This window comes from Corythoichthys intestinalis, chromosome 14 (assembly GCF_030265065.1).
Source record: "Corythoichthys intestinalis isolate RoL2023-P3 chromosome 14, ASM3026506v1, whole genome shotgun sequence".
NCBI classification, from domain to species: domain Eukaryota; kingdom Metazoa; phylum Chordata; class Actinopteri; order Syngnathiformes; family Syngnathidae; genus Corythoichthys; species Corythoichthys intestinalis.
In genome coordinates this window covers 39196965-39210123 of record NC_080408.1, presented here as the reverse complement: position 1 = coordinate 39210123, position 13159 = coordinate 39196965, and the positions used below count along the sequence as shown (strand labels likewise).

The window sequence follows — 13159 nt, the reverse complement described above, 5'->3', positions numbered from 1 at the left end:
AATAAACTAAAATTGTAAAAACACGTTAAGGCTCATTTTCCGTTACTGAATGACCGGTTTTTAATGGGGAAACAGGAGACGATTCATTTATCCTTTTTGGTTAATACAAATAAAAACAGAAAATGGAATTGGGCTCATTTGGTGTGTTTTGTTTTCCAAAATTTAAAGGAAAAACGAATGGCCGAAATGTACACGGAACCTACCCACCTACAAAAGGCGATTGCTCTAAGACTGCAAGGGAAGCTCACCTGTTGTGTGTACAAAATATGCGCTACCATGTGCTCAACTTTTGTTAAGAATCAGCTTCATCATCACTGGTTACGACGCAGCTTACTTTTCCTTCATTTGCGCAGCTTCACAGTCCTTTAAACAGTGTGCACGCTGCGCATCTCCAGAGATGAGATTGCATTGTTCCACTACTGCGAAACGAAACAAGTCATTGCCTAAAGGCTGGGTTTGTCCAGCCCATCAGACGCGGCACGTCTCTGGAGGTTTATGGGCAGGGCTTGGCTGGCCCGGATACTCTGCTTCTCCACATGATGATTGGTTAATCTGTCTGCGTCCACCAAAATGACGCCAAGAGTTCAGGGCAGAATACTCAGGGAGGTAAAAAAGAACTCGAGTGATTGCTAAAGACTTACAGAAATCACTGGCACAGTCCAATATATCTGTGCACACATCAACTATATGTCAAACTATGGCAAAGAATGGTGTTCATGGGAGGACTCCACGGAGGAAGCCACTCCTGTCTAAAAAAAAAACACATTGTTGCTCGTTTAACGTTCGCAAAAAGGCACTTGGACACTTCACAGAAGTTTTGGCAAGATATTTTGTGGACTGATGAAACCAAAGTTGAATTGTTTGGCAGTAACACACAACGTCATGTAACAGCTCACCAACATGTACACCCCACCCCCACTGTGAAAAGAGAAGATTGGGCCAAGATTAGTCCTGATCGATGTCCAGACTGATCATCAGCTACAGAAAGCGTCTGGTTGAAGTTATTGCTGCCAAAGGGGCGGCCACAAAATATTAAATGTGATGTTCACCTTCTTATTTTCCCCCTTTCTGTCATTGTTTGCATAATATCCTCATTCAAATCTGAAAACATATAAATGTTTGGGCGGTTTTAGTTAAAGCAGACAGTTTTTTTCCATTTGTGTGATTTTGACAGTCAGATCACATTTGATGGGGATTTTATGCAGAAATGTCAGAAATTCCAAAAGGTTCAGATACTTTTTCATACTACTGTAGGTTGTTTTTTTCTGAATCAGACGTACATGGCAAGTCGTGTTTGACTTCAGTTACACCTGCATTTAATATAAGTGCTTCCCCAGGGAACACTTCTCCCTTTCAAAAATAGAAATATACAGTAGGATCATGTGATGAGTGAGTGGTATTCTGTAAGCTTTTGAGCATGTTAGAGCATCTGGGCAGTCTGTATTGACACAGCCTGCCAAGTAATTTATTATATGTCTGTGTGAGCTTATGCAACTAAGACTGACAGTGCCAGCAGGTTTAGGAATTCCAAGTTTATGCAGCATAGATAATGGCACATACTGAGAGAATGATTATGGTGCTACTGGTGAACCACACTATTGAACTCGACTTTGTATTGCATGATCTGCTTTCAGTTGTTTTGGTTTAAAATCGGAACATTTTCAGGGGAATCTTCTGTAATGTACTGTATGGCTCAGCCAGAAGTATAGTCCTGTTAACATGTAGCCACCTATTTCATTATGTGCATCACCTGTGCTTTACCGTGGCCTCAAATTCTTCGAAGTTTAACAATAGAGCAACCATTGTTCAGTCGCTGAATGCTTGCAGTATCGAATTAAACTGCATGCTTGTTTAACGCAGCCAGCTTTCTGGGATGAAACAACTTTGAGCCGGAACATTGAAGCCTTTAGTTTTTTGGGTTTTTTTGCCTTATACACAATTTATTTGCATTGTGTTTGATAAAATTGCATTATGTAGTTTTGGATGGGACACTGCTTCAATACATGTAGTGTGTAAATAGTGCACGCAGCGTGTAGTGTGTCTGCAGGGCATGTCCTTAATCACGCTGGAGGCAGCACGCATAAAGTGGCCTTGTTCCTCTTCAGTCACCCGTGAATGGCTGCTTTTCAGGCGTCTCCTCAAATCTCTTTTGTTGTTTTTTACTCCCTTCCGTTCTTGGGCCAGCTTTTCTTTTGTCACCTGTGTCATTTTTTTGTCACTATTTTGTTTATGAATTCCTGCACGCGTCAGGTTACACTGCAACCTAGATGCCGTTGACAGACTTGCTGACGAGCACATTCTGATTGGCCTCTATGTGAAACTGCTTCAAAACAACCCCAAGACATGGTTAGTGGGTGTGTGCCTTTCTCTGATGAACCTCACTGTGTGAAAAACCAGCATGCATACTATTCAAAGTATTTTCTTCTAATACATTAACCAAAACAATATTTTTACAGATTTACGCTCACTGGCTACTTTATTAGGCACAATGTACCCCGAGTATTAAAAAAGGAGTATACTCATACTCACGCAGGAAATAATTTTGTGTTATCGGAAGATTGCAACTATGAATGCATGATTTATAAGATAACAACTTTTTTTGTAGTCTTGTAAAAACTGACTTTATCTCTTAAGATTTTAAGTGGTTTTATTGTCCTAAAATAACAGCTCTTTTTGCCTCAGAACTTTATTTCTAAAAGATCACATCTTTCATCTAGTAAAAACACTTCTTATATTGTGAACCTATCTATTTTTCTCTCTGACATGTATATAATATAATAATCATTTTCTGATTTTATCTTCATAAGAGTTGGATATTATCATGGAAAAATATGACTTTTCTCATTGGAGTAATGCATTTTTTTTTTTTTTACAGAAAACCATGACATCACGCCATCATTCACATGAAATCAAGATTTTTTTTGCTCCTATTGTCACCCATTCTTATTAGTTCAGTAAAAAAAAAAATTCCCATCATATCATGTTAAAAATTTGACTAAGCATCATTACTTTTCTTGTGAAAAAAACTTTTTTTTCCCCTCACTATGTTGTGATGGGTTAGGCATTGCGGTGAGTTGAGTAATCTTCCTCAGACTAAATTTGTTTTATTTTTTTGTCAGACAGGTTACATAATCTCTCTCTGTCTCTCCCTTTCCCTCTCTCTCTCTATTTCTTCACTTACTAACAACATAAAAATAGAGTTGCCTGCGTGTACACTAATATGTCTGGCTGCATCTTAATGGAAGTTGGCTCCATTGTTATATCGACGGCTATATTAAATTAGTAACTCAGCAATAACATATACAGTATGGTTCGTGTATAGAGTGGTTACGAGTGCTATGCCGGCGCTTCTTTTATTTATTTTTTTAAATGTGTACATATTGTGTATTCAATGTGTTATTTTATGATTGTATCTCTTTTCCCCTCTCCATCAGCTTGCTAGAGAGCACCAACCATCAAGACGAGGAGCACAGCCTCATTGCCCGCTACGCTGCTCGCTTGGCTGCAGATGCTGCGGTTAGACTCATGAACATACAATACACTGGGGAAAATCATTATTTGATCCCCTGCTGAATTTGTGAGGTTTTTCACTTCAACTTGTATACGTAAACACTCTCCAACTGTATGCTTGGTCATTGGTCATAAAACACTAAAAATGGCAAAAAAATATATATAATATTTGATTTAAAAAAAAATTGACTACTCGGTACAATTTACGTTATTTTGTCTTTCATTGTTGGGTTATGTTATTTTGTTTTTCATTGTTGGTTTTAACAAAATTTTGGTTTTAACATGGTATCTCTGCTTTAGGCGCAGCAGCACAGAGTCCCCGCAGACCTGCCGTGCTCTCTGGATGCCAACAAACAGCAGAGGCAGCTCATAGCTGAGCTGGAGAGTAAAAACAGGTGAAGTATGTCTTTGGGAGTGTTACCTAGACCAGGGGTCAGCAACCCAAAATGTTGAAAGAGCCATATTGGACCAAAAAACAAATATGTCTAGAGCTGCAAAAAAATTAAAAGCCTTATACTGTATAGACCCTACTCACCTACGTCACAAAATGACATGTCGCTGTATCCGGCCGCCATTTTGTACCTATTTTTTAGACCTATTCTCATTGTTTTCAATTAGTCGTGCAAGTTATAGAGCAATTCATGGAAGCCCCGGTGTTATCTGACGCTGTAAACTCATTGGATGCGTTGCATAAAAGGCGTTACGTGGAAAAGCTTCAGTTTATCCATTCGCCAGATCCGTATTTGATGCCTAAATCGATGTTTTTCGACCCGCTGTCTTCGCCATCTTTGCCTGACCCTGATATTTACAACTATCTTGTCCACACAAAATCAGCATATTCTCACGAAAGTTTGAAAAACTTTAAGAACTTGGAGGCTTATAAATGCTACGTTGCTGGTTGGGTGAAACAGGTCGTCGTACACGAAAATTCGGCAGGAATCTTGTGCTCCGAAGGTGAGTTACGAAATTTTCAATTCAAAATCTTTTGTTCTTGCTAACATCCACTGTCAAGTCTAATGTATTTCATGTCATTTGTCAATGGAGCTAGGGCTTTTAATGTTTATATGGTTTAGCGATAGCACTCTCACTACATACATATATAATATGTAATAAATATGAAGTGCGATAGCACTACTCCAGATTGTCCCTAGTTGAATTTATTTTTTGGCTTTTGACCTCAATAGTGAAATTGTAAATTAATTGTATGACAACTGTCTGATTATCCCCTTATAATTATATATTTTCAGGTAGTTCATTCACAACGTCTGAGTGTATGTTGTCGGCGATTAGCCTAGCAATGATCTTAATTGTGGTTGTCAGCCCAAAACCCTCTAAATATATATTAAATGCATCTTACCAGATATAAAATGACTACTACATAATCTGTGGTAGTCGTTTGGAGCCCAGTTTTCGAATTGCAGCAGTCAATCTCGGTCTCCTCTCCGGGTCTCTCGGAATACGGTAAAACTTCAAGTCTCTCCGTCTATCTTCTCTGTTTTTGCAACCAACCGCCACACACGACTTCACCATTTTGATTATTAATGTTAACGAGCAGAAAAACACGCCATAATAGGAGGAATTTACGAAGCACTAATGCATTAACATGACGAGTATACGGACAACATGGCGCGGGGGCGTGGCTGTGACGTCACGTGAGTAGGGTCTATAAGCCTTTTAATGAAGGCAACACATATTGTATATATCTATATTAGCCTACTATCAAAATGACTAAGTTGGCTTCAAATACATAATGAGCCTTCATGATTAAATGTTAATTTTCCCTGCAGTGCATCCTATAGAGCAGGGGTACCCAGACCGGTCCTCAAGGGCCGATGTGGGTCCTGGTTTTTGTTCCTACCGATTGAGAACAGATTGCTTAACCAATGAGGTTTCAGCTAAAACAAGCAGCACCTGACTACAATGAAATGATTACACTTGAAAGACACCAGATTGGTACAAAGGTCTCGTCCTGTTTTGTTGGAAAGAAATCCAACACCCACTGCGGCCCGATGTGGAATAGTTTGGGGACCCCTGCTATAGGGAATGATCCACCATGTGACTACTCTGTTGTAGGATGCCGGCTGTTTAACTTCATTGCAATATTAATGAATTAGATATATGTTTGTCATGTTTAGTCCTCCCACAGAAACCATATTAAAACAAAAATATATTTCCCGCCCTCATATTTTTCCATTTCCAAACATTTGTGAAAAAGCTGCAGTGAGGCACTAGGCAGTGCTAAAGAACCGCATGCGGCTTTAGAGCCACGGGTTGCTAAATGCTGACCTGGACAAAGTTGCAGTTTGGAAAATGCAAACCTTAATAATATTAGGCATGAGCATATTTTAAAATTGAAACTATGTTAATTTGATAACGGTTGTATATTTGTTTCCTGTAATGTGTCAATTCAACTGTGAAACTCAGAAATTCTTTACGTGCATCACATACATGAACACGAGGACGCGGGTGCACGTTTTAAAGTCAAAATTCTGCTGCCCCCTAGTGATCAATGAACAAATTTCTTTTTTCTCTCTTCTTTTGTATCCCATTCGAATCCTTTCAATTTTGCCTCTACTGTAATGTTGTTACACCAATTCACAGCAGAGGTTAATCCCCAAAATTGGTTGGCCACCCCACTGGCCACCCCGCTTGCCAGTATATCGTTAGATTGTTGCAGCATCAGGTTATGCATTTCATCCCAAATGAATGCATTTATTTTGTTTTGTTAACTTAAATGTACACCTTATGCCTAATATATACATAACACAATAAAACAGAATTGTTGTGGAACTCAAAATGTTGACTGGGCAGTTATGGACGATGCACATTAAATCATTAGTAACATCAAATATTACACAATACACCAAAGCATATCAGTAGCCGTGTCCTTAAGTCTTTTTGATAGTTTTCCCCTGACCTTTTTACTGCAATAATATAATGAAAACCTGAAATTATGGTATTTAGTTTTGGCCACCCCAAGATTTTAAGTGGCCCCATCTGGCCACCCCTATGAAAGATTTCTGGAGGCGCCACGGGAGGTTATCAGTTTTTAACTTATACAGTATTCAATTGGATACACTTAGAAGACTAGACATATTTGTCTGCCTGTTCAAACTGATGAGAAATAGTTTTTTGTATTTTTATTTTATTTTGTGGGGGCGGTGGGCAGTTAAATTTACACAAATGTCCACAACTTAATTGAAATTGTGAATTTAATTAAGTGTAGCTATAGTTGTTTTGAATGTAAAGGTTTAACACTGCATAATCTTTCTGGCAATATTCCAGTGACACCCAGCTAAGTCTACAAAGTTGCACATTCATCCATTTGTCATCCCGACGGGAGCTCCTCTTGACCCTCGTAACAGTCATTAGTTCTAAATCATACCACTAAAGGGGTTTAAGAGGCACAATCTGACATAGATGTAATCCTTTTCTGAAAAAAGTCTGTTTTGTGCATGTCACACAGAGAAATCTTGCAGGAAATACAGCGACTGCGTCTCCAGCATGAGGAGGCCTCGCAGCCGCTGCCTGACAGGGGTCAGCAGAACCCCACTCTGCTGGCTGAGTTACGACTTCTCAGGTAAGCCAGAACCTCTCCAGTCACCAAAATACACAATACAACTTAAAGGGGATGAGACATATACAGTATTATGGAAAATTGACTCCTTTAAAGTGAATAAAAAGTTAAGTGCAGATTCTAACTGCTTGACTTGGTCTGCTTTTTTCCCTTCATTTTGCTATGAATGTGACATAATAGCACTATCAATCTGTACCTTTTTTTTTTTCCTGTCAGGCAACGGAAAGATGAGCTTGAGCAGAGAATGTCGAGTCTGCAGGAGAGTCGCAGGGAGCTCATGGTGCAGCTGGAGCAGCTAATGATGCTTCTCAAGGTAGCGCAGACAAGAGCCCTCCATCTTTTTCACGGCTTCATCCAGTCACCTTACTTTTGTGCAGTCGGGAGGAACGTTTTTATACATTTTGTTTCTCGTTGGGAAGTTATGGTTGAGATAACTGCATTCAAATTGGTTCATTTTGTGTCTGGGATTTTCAGGTAGTGTCACATAACAAATTACGCTGGCAATATTTTCCAATATTCCAATCTAGAGTTTCATTATTTGAAAAATGTACAATTGTTTAAGTAATTTTATGTACCGGATTTACCGTTCAAAAGTTTACACACACTATATAATAAAAGACGAGTTGAGGAGATTGACAGGAGAACTTGAGTTTGTTATCTTTTGTGAAGTGCAGCAGTCCCTCCTGAAGCAAGACAACCCCACAACATGATGCTGCCACCCTCATATTTCACAGTTGGGAGAGTGTTATCAGGCTTGCAAGCGTCCCCCTTTTTCTTAGTGTGGTCAGAACACACGGCACGAAAAAAAAAAAGGACTGCATTTGCAAACGGTAAACCTTCTGAGTGACCTTAAAGCCCATGTCAGTGCAGACTCATTTAACTGTGGATAAAGATACACTCTTAGCTTCAACCAGCATTTTCACAAAGTATTTTACATTTGTTCTTGGGTTGATATGCACATTTGATACCATAGCTGATTAATCTCTGGGACTGTATGTTTTCGGAATGTGGGCGGTGGTCAGAGTACCCAGAGAAAAGCCTGCGGAGAGCATGCAAACATTATATATGTACTGATGTATTGTACATTTTAGAGTGCTTAGAGATGCACATTACTTGCTAGCTACACTTTCTTTAAAAGGATAGGAAACCTTTCTACATTGTCTAAAGGGATCAATAAGATTCTATCCAAACATGCTCCAGATGAATGCATGCTTATTACATGCTAGAGTAACTCTAAACACACTTAACATTATATGGTTATTTTTTCACAGCTTTCTGAGGAACAAAAACAAGCTGTAAGTGCAAAAAGTGTGAGGGATGAGAAAACTATTTAGCGCATGTTTTGAAGTAAACATATGCACTGTTGTGAAGTGAGCATCTTGTGTCAAAAAATAAAGATTTTCGCATCAATTTCAACAGATTCAATATCCAATCTACTGCATTTTCTTAAGTTGTGGCAGGTTTTTAATCGTCTGGAATCTTTCCTTTGTCGTTGAATAGACAAAAAAATCTATATTAATTTATACTCTGCATACAAATCTCTGATGCTGCCATTTTTGTGGGATTTCTGTGTGAAAGAGGCAACAGCAGAAGTAGTTGCAGATTTCAAAATTTCCCCACATAAAAATGCAGCATTTATTGCTTCTTTGGAGCATGTCGTCTACCAGCAGAGGCCGCTATTTTTGGATTTACAGTGTGAGCCTATGACGCTTCCGTGACACAAGGTGTTCACTGTAAGCAACCACAGCTCGTAGATGTGTTTACAATGTAAATAGTTAAGAAAGTGTAGAGACTTAACAGACTGACTATATTCCTAACCTGTTTAATGCTTCAAGACAAAACAATAGAGGTGTGCACAGAGCTTAACACTGAGTTTCAGAGCTTAACACTGAGTTTTTTTTTTCATCCCCTGCTAAATTTTTAAGTTTGCTCACTTATTAGGAAAGAAAAACACGTACATGACAGACCATTAATTTCCTGGTAACTGAGCAAACTTACAAGTTCAGCAGGTTTCTCTAATTTTCCTTTTAATTGAGAACGATAATATTATTTGACAATATGTTTTTCAGACTCAGGGTACTGGCTCTCCACGCTCATCACCCAGTCACACTGTCAGCAGGCCCATCCCTACACCTATTCACTCAGACTCAGCTGGCACCACTCCAACTCACACACCTCAGGACTCCCTCATGGGCGTGGGAGGCGATGTTCAGGAGGCCTTTGCGCAGGGTAACTAAGCAGGTTTCATTTCCGAAAAGATTGCAATTAAATGTAAGTCATGTTTTCATCTCATTACTATATTTTCTTCATCAATGAAGGTCCCAGGAGAAATTTGAGAAACGACCTCCTCATTGCTGCTGACTCCATTACCAACACAATGTCATCGCTGGTCAAAGAGCTAAATTCAGGTACTGGGGAAGTATATAATGTATATTGTGTATGTTTTTCATTCCTCTCACAATTACACAACTACACTGCTATGTTCATTCTTAGAGGGCGGCAGCGAGACTGAGAGCACTGTGGATTCCGATTTGGGCCGCGGTGACATGTTTGCAGTAACAACAACAACCTCAGATCCCTTCCTCAGCATGAATTCCAGAACGGCTGTGGCAGAACAGGAGGAGGAACGTTATGGGAATGACCTGGAGCGGCAACTAGAGGATGAGCTCAAGTTCGAGGAGCTCATGAAGCACAGGCAGGATTCAGACAAAACCTGCATGGTGAGCTCTTTTTCTCAAGATGTAAAGGTTAAATAGTGCATTTTTCCCCATACGGTGGCCAGTTGGGTATTTAGTTACTGTTAACTGTACATTAAGACATAGACTTCATAATGATATTGACAGGTCAGGTCGCACCTTCACTGTGCCACGCCTTCAAGTAGGAGGCCATTCCACAATCAGCTTCCATTTTTCGCAGTCAGTTGCAGCGACTCATGCAGCGATCCAATGCCCGATTTAGGTTAACAAAGTACGAAAGCTGTACCGCATACAAGCAGGAAGGAGTGTCTCATGAGTGATTTGTTCAAGGATTCAAGGTAATTATTCTATTTTTTGTTTTTTCACAATAATTTTCAACGTAAAAAGCTATTTGTTTTAAGGCTGCCGCCTCATTGTCTAACAGACTAGCATCATTCTTCAACATATTTACATAAAATAAATGCTAACTGCCCGGTTTCTTGCTTTTCTAACCAAGAATCTAGACTGTTTTACATCCATATCTATAAAGAATTACGGGATTTAAGCATTTATTCACAATAATTTTCAACGTAAAAAGGTCTTTGTTGTGAGGCTGCCGCCACATTGACTAACAGAATAGCATTGTACTTCAACATATTTACGTAAAATAAATTCTAACTGCCCGTTTTTTTGCTCTTTCAAACTAAGAATCGAGACTGTTTTGCTTCCATATTGATAAAGAATTCAGGGATTTAAGCATTTAGCCACAAGAATTTTCAACGTAAAAAGCTCTTTGTTTTAAAGCTGCCGCCACATTGACTAACAGACTAGCATTGTACTTCAACATATTTACGTAAAATAAATGCTAACTGCCCGTTTTTTTGCTCTTTTGAGAAAGAATCGATACTGTTTTGCATCCATATCTATAATGAATTCAGGGATTTAAGCAATTATTCACAAGAATTTTCAACGAAAAAAGCTTTTTGTCTGTGATTCCATTTTGTCAGCTTTGACGGCCACGCCAAAAATGCAGGCCCCCTATTAATCCGCCCCATGTCTCTTCAATATCATTATGAAGTCTATGATTAAGAACAATGAACGTCTACTGTACTGTGAATAATTTTACTACTTTTACTGTACTTTCATAAATCTAATTAAATGATACAAGTACATAGGCTTAAAACCTGCTGTGTGTGGTGTTGACTTTATGCTACAGGTGACACTGCAACAGTGAAAATGCTGGTCCAGGAAACTGGTGAATATGCACAATTTAATTTTTTAAACTTAAAAGAAAAACCATTTTAAGTAGCATGGAATTAAACTGTTTCTTCATAATTAACTCTTTACAAACTTCCCATTTGTTGCTACTTGTATAAATACAGTATGATTGAGATGAGAATGTTGAATATTATTACATGCTATGGGTGACATCAATGTGGTCTTGTTTGCAGGTGAGCAATATCAAGCGCAGCAATGAGTGACGACACTGGACGTGACAACACTGGCCAGGATCTCCTCGCTTAGAACAGGGGTCCCCAAACTATTCTACATCGAGCCGCAGTGGGTGCAGGATTTCTTTCCAACAAAACAAGACGACACTTTTGCACCAATCTGGTGTCTTACAAGAGTAATCAGTTGATTGTAGTCAGGCATTGGTAAATGGTCTGTGCTTGATCGCTAGGAACAAAAACCAGGATCTACAGTGGCCCTTGAGGACTGGTTTGGGCACCCCTGGTTTAGAATATACATTTGTGTAAAGAATCTATATATTTTTAACCAACCTCATTTAAAAGGTGAAACTGTGAGCCAATGAATAAGTCAAGAGATTAATAATAACCAAGCGCTCTATTATTATTATACCACAGGTGCCATATCAACCACATAATTATTTTTGCTCTGTATTTGACTCATCAAGCCGATGTAGAACGGTACTGTTTTGTGTGTATATGTCTGTCTTGTTATGATAATTATGTTTTATGTTGCGTTTTTGATGTTGTTGGGTTTTTTAAATGTACAATGCCTATCTGGTCAAATTTTACCACTACTGTGGAACCTTGATTTTCGTGATTCAGGGTTTGAGGTCACTACATTGGACAGCTAGTTGATGATTTCTGATCAAGTTCTAAAAACAGTTGAGAAAAGAATCCTGATCATAATTTGTGGAAATAATGTCAATGTAATAAATCCATCCTAGCTAACCAAAAATACAGACAAAATAGATTTTATGAAAAGTAACTGCAGTTAAACAATGGAATTATAGAAATGACTACTGAAGTTGAGATGAAAATAAAACACCTTTTACACTTTCATTGAACACGCTCTCAAAATAACAAATCATGCAAAAGCTAGGGGATACGAAAACAGGTTCCACAGTATTTGCATTTCTTTCTTACCCTTATTGTATTGTGTTGTTTACGAAACTTTATTTGCTACATTAGTGATGATAATGCACACTGCCTTAGCTTCTTGGATGGCATTTCAATGAAGTTCTATTAAGCTGTCCTAGGAGCAAGTAGCCAACAACAATGTGGAATTAAAAAGTAAAACTTTTTCGCTGGAAAAGAAACACTGGAAAAGCTAAGATGTAGTTAAACAATGTACGTAATTACTTTTTTGTGATGATTACAGTTAGTTCTGCTCACCATGGCCACTTCTCATCTACAGAAAGCAGAAGCATTAGATTGCAATTTGTTACATGAAACAAGTTACCAAACAAAATACGCAACATTGTGGACTGAGATTGGAGAGTTTTTCTATTTGTAATGGCCACTAATCAAGGAAATGCTGTAAATTATATCAATGAACATATTAACCAAATTTACTTTGCACACTGTTTTACTATCAGGTTTCTAAATGTCATGCTGCCCTATCTTTTGTCAATGTATCATGTGCTCCACAGTTAAAATGCTGTAAAATTTGGCCTACTGTCCAATCTGGGCCTCCAAAGGTTATCTGACATAAGCAGTACGTTGTGAGTGGTTGAGTTAATGTAAATTTCGGGTACTGCACTTAAGAGCGTTGAATAAACATACGTGCAAGACACAGCTCAGTATTTCTTTTTCATCAAGTAAAATAATTAAAAATGTTTCGTAACATTGATAGTTTGGACACATCACGACATTTTTGCATTTTATAATTTCCTTTTTTTAGTCGCATGATGGTGATAAATATTAAAGTGTTGACACTTTACAATAACGCTTGCCTGGCAAGTCCTTTCTATTTCATTTGAAGCCTGATACACTTGAGTTGCTCTGCTTCAGCAGTGCACATTTATTAGCTGTCGTAAAAGCAGTGCAAGCTGTCACAGGACATGCGACTGCTCCCTAGTGTCCAATATGAAAGGAGTGTTTTTTTCGGATTATGTACTATGCTGCCATGCATATGCATTTTGTTTACG

At 38.6% G+C, this 13159-nt stretch overlaps 1 protein-coding gene across 8 annotated transcripts in view; it reads left to right on the top strand.

Annotated features, from left to right (window-relative positions):
- dtna (dystrobrevin, alpha) overlaps window positions 1-12899 on the top strand; it is a 55831-nt gene extending 42932 nt beyond the window's left edge. For 2 of the 8 annotated variants that reach the window (XM_057857752.1, XM_057857753.1), the window contains 11 exons: window positions 2251-2346; window positions 3435-3516; window positions 3811-3905; window positions 6977-7090; window positions 7304-7400; window positions 8359-8382; window positions 9157-9316; window positions 9406-9495; window positions 9581-9807; window positions 10979-11017; window positions 11214-12899. In XM_057857752.1, coding sequence (XP_057713735.1) covers window positions 2251-2346; window positions 3435-3516; window positions 3811-3905; window positions 6977-7090; window positions 7304-7400; window positions 8359-8382; window positions 9157-9316; window positions 9406-9495; window positions 9581-9807; window positions 10979-10996 — 1003 coding nt within the window. In that variant the 3' untranslated portion in view covers window positions 10997-11017; window positions 11214-12899. Of the gene's footprint in view, window positions 1-2250; window positions 2347-2875; window positions 3039-3434; window positions 3517-3810; window positions 3906-6976; window positions 7091-7303; window positions 7401-8358; window positions 8383-9156; window positions 9317-9405; window positions 9496-9580; window positions 9808-10978; window positions 11018-11213 lie in introns of those variants that run through there. The other 6 variants (XM_057857754.1, XM_057857755.1, XM_057857756.1 and 3 more) reach the window with 4 other exon arrangements.
- The last annotated feature ends 260 nt before the right edge of the window (window positions 12900-13159 follow it).